Consider the following 1,687-nt stretch of genomic DNA (forward strand, 5'->3'; position numbering starts at 1 on the left):
AACTAGAACTGAACTAGAACTGAACTAGAACTGAACTAAAACTGAACTAGAACTGAACTAGAACTGAACTAAAACTGAACTAGAACTGAACTAGAACTGAACTAGAACAGAACTAGAACTGAACTAAAACTGAATTAGAAATAAACTATTCCTAAAGTGAAATTTGAATGTTAGTTGGGACATCTTTTACAACAAACTTTCTCTACAAATGGAAACAAAATAACGGTCCTTATGCAAGTATATATGTATGGATGTATGACTGAATGAATAAATATGTACGAGTGTAAGTGTGTAATACACAAAATCATAAAAATCGATATAACTCCTACATGAAAATAAAAACTGACAAATAATAACCTTCAAAAACACACATTAAGGAATAAAGAGGATTAAAACATACATATACATACACACAAACCTTTTAAAAATATCTCATAATTTGTCATTTAACTTGTGTTCTTAAAGCATTAAAAATATATAGTTTTAAAACTTACCTCTAAGGCAATTTTTTCTTGGATATGTTTACCGGTATGACCAAATTTCGCCCGTTGATCTAAAGTGGGTACATAGTTCGTTTTGTTATTTTCTTCGTTCTTAACTTCCGAAATATTCAAAGCAGTAGCCTTAAAGCGTTTGGTAGTGATGGACAATGGGGAGCCATTAAATTGTTGAAAGTTTTTAAATGATTTAATACCAGTACGACTGCCAGTACTGCTACTGATGCTTAACAACCACAATTGTTTAATTGACGATGTAGAAGAACTTTTAAACATTATTTTTTAACACACCCAACAGCAAAAATGAAATTTCCTTTATTCGTTTTTTTAATAGTTTTTAACTTGTTTCTTGCTTTTATTTATATTTTTAACTTTCTTGTTTTTTTTTTGTGCAAATTTTTTATTCAGTCTTTTAGTTAAAAATTTGTTAAAAGATATCTTTAATTTTTGTGAACACTCAATAGAAATTTTGTTAAATCGTTTTGCTGACGAATTCTATTTATTTCCTTTTTTGCAAACGTTTTTGCCGATTTCTCACAGTCTACTGAATTTAAAGGTAACAGAAATGAACTCATAAGACTCTGCTGCTATTGCCGCTTTTACTACCAAATGAGTCAAATTTGTTGTTATTGCTTTTGTTTCCCCAAAAAAGAAATAGGTACGTACTTTTTGTTTTTGTTTCTATAGATATGATTTTGTTTCTGTTTCCTACACACACATATTCTCCACCACCACGTTGTATTTACTGTTGTTGCTTTCAAATATTTCCATCATCTCTTCTTGTGTATTTATATTTGAGCGGATATTTTATGTTGCGGTTACCAACTCTGCCAGATTATCATTTTATAATTGAAATTTTAAACCAATAACGGATTTATTAGCTTTAGAACGTTCTCGTTGTCGACTACAACTGAACTAGAACTGAACTAGAACTGAACTAGAACTGAACTAGAACTGAACTAGAACTGAACTAGAACTGAACTAGAACTGAACTAGAACTGAACTAGAACTGAACTAGAACTGAACTAGAACTGAACTATAACTGAACTATAACTAAACTATAACTAAACTAGAACTGAACGAGAAGTGAACTAAAACTGAACTAGAACTGAACTAGAACTGAACTAGAACTGAACTAGAACTGAACTAGAACTGAACTAGAACTGAACTAGAACTGAACTAGAACTGAA

The 1,687-nt window shown here is 30.4% G+C and overlaps 1 protein-coding gene and 1 long non-coding RNA gene across 2 annotated transcripts in view; both read right to left on the reverse strand.

Moving 5' to 3' along the window:
• Positions 1-1,687, reverse strand: part of LOC124420788 — a 68,839-nt gene that overhangs the window by 10,673 nt on the left and 56,479 nt on the right. The gene's annotated exons all lie outside the window — the stretch shown is intronic.
• LOC124420787 lies at positions 453-1,380 on the reverse strand. Its single transcript, XM_046954920.1, has 2 exons — positions 1,164-1,380; positions 453-1,099 (listed from the first exon to the last, which is right to left on the reverse strand). Exon 2 carries the CDS (start codon positions 771-773, stop codon positions 468-470), a length of 306 nt encoding a protein of 101 aa, XP_046810876.1. The 5' UTR covers positions 774-1,099; positions 1,164-1,380; the 3' UTR covers positions 453-467.

This window comes from Lucilia cuprina, chromosome 6 (assembly GCF_022045245.1).
Source record: "Lucilia cuprina isolate Lc7/37 chromosome 6, ASM2204524v1, whole genome shotgun sequence".
Lineage (NCBI taxonomy): Eukaryota > Metazoa > Arthropoda > Insecta > Diptera > Calliphoridae > Lucilia > Lucilia cuprina.

Coding starts and splice junctions, on each gene's coding strand:
- LOC124420787 (XM_046954920.1), bottom strand. CDS start 773: ATGTTTAAAAGTTCTTCTACATCGTCAATTAAACAATTGTGGTTGTTA.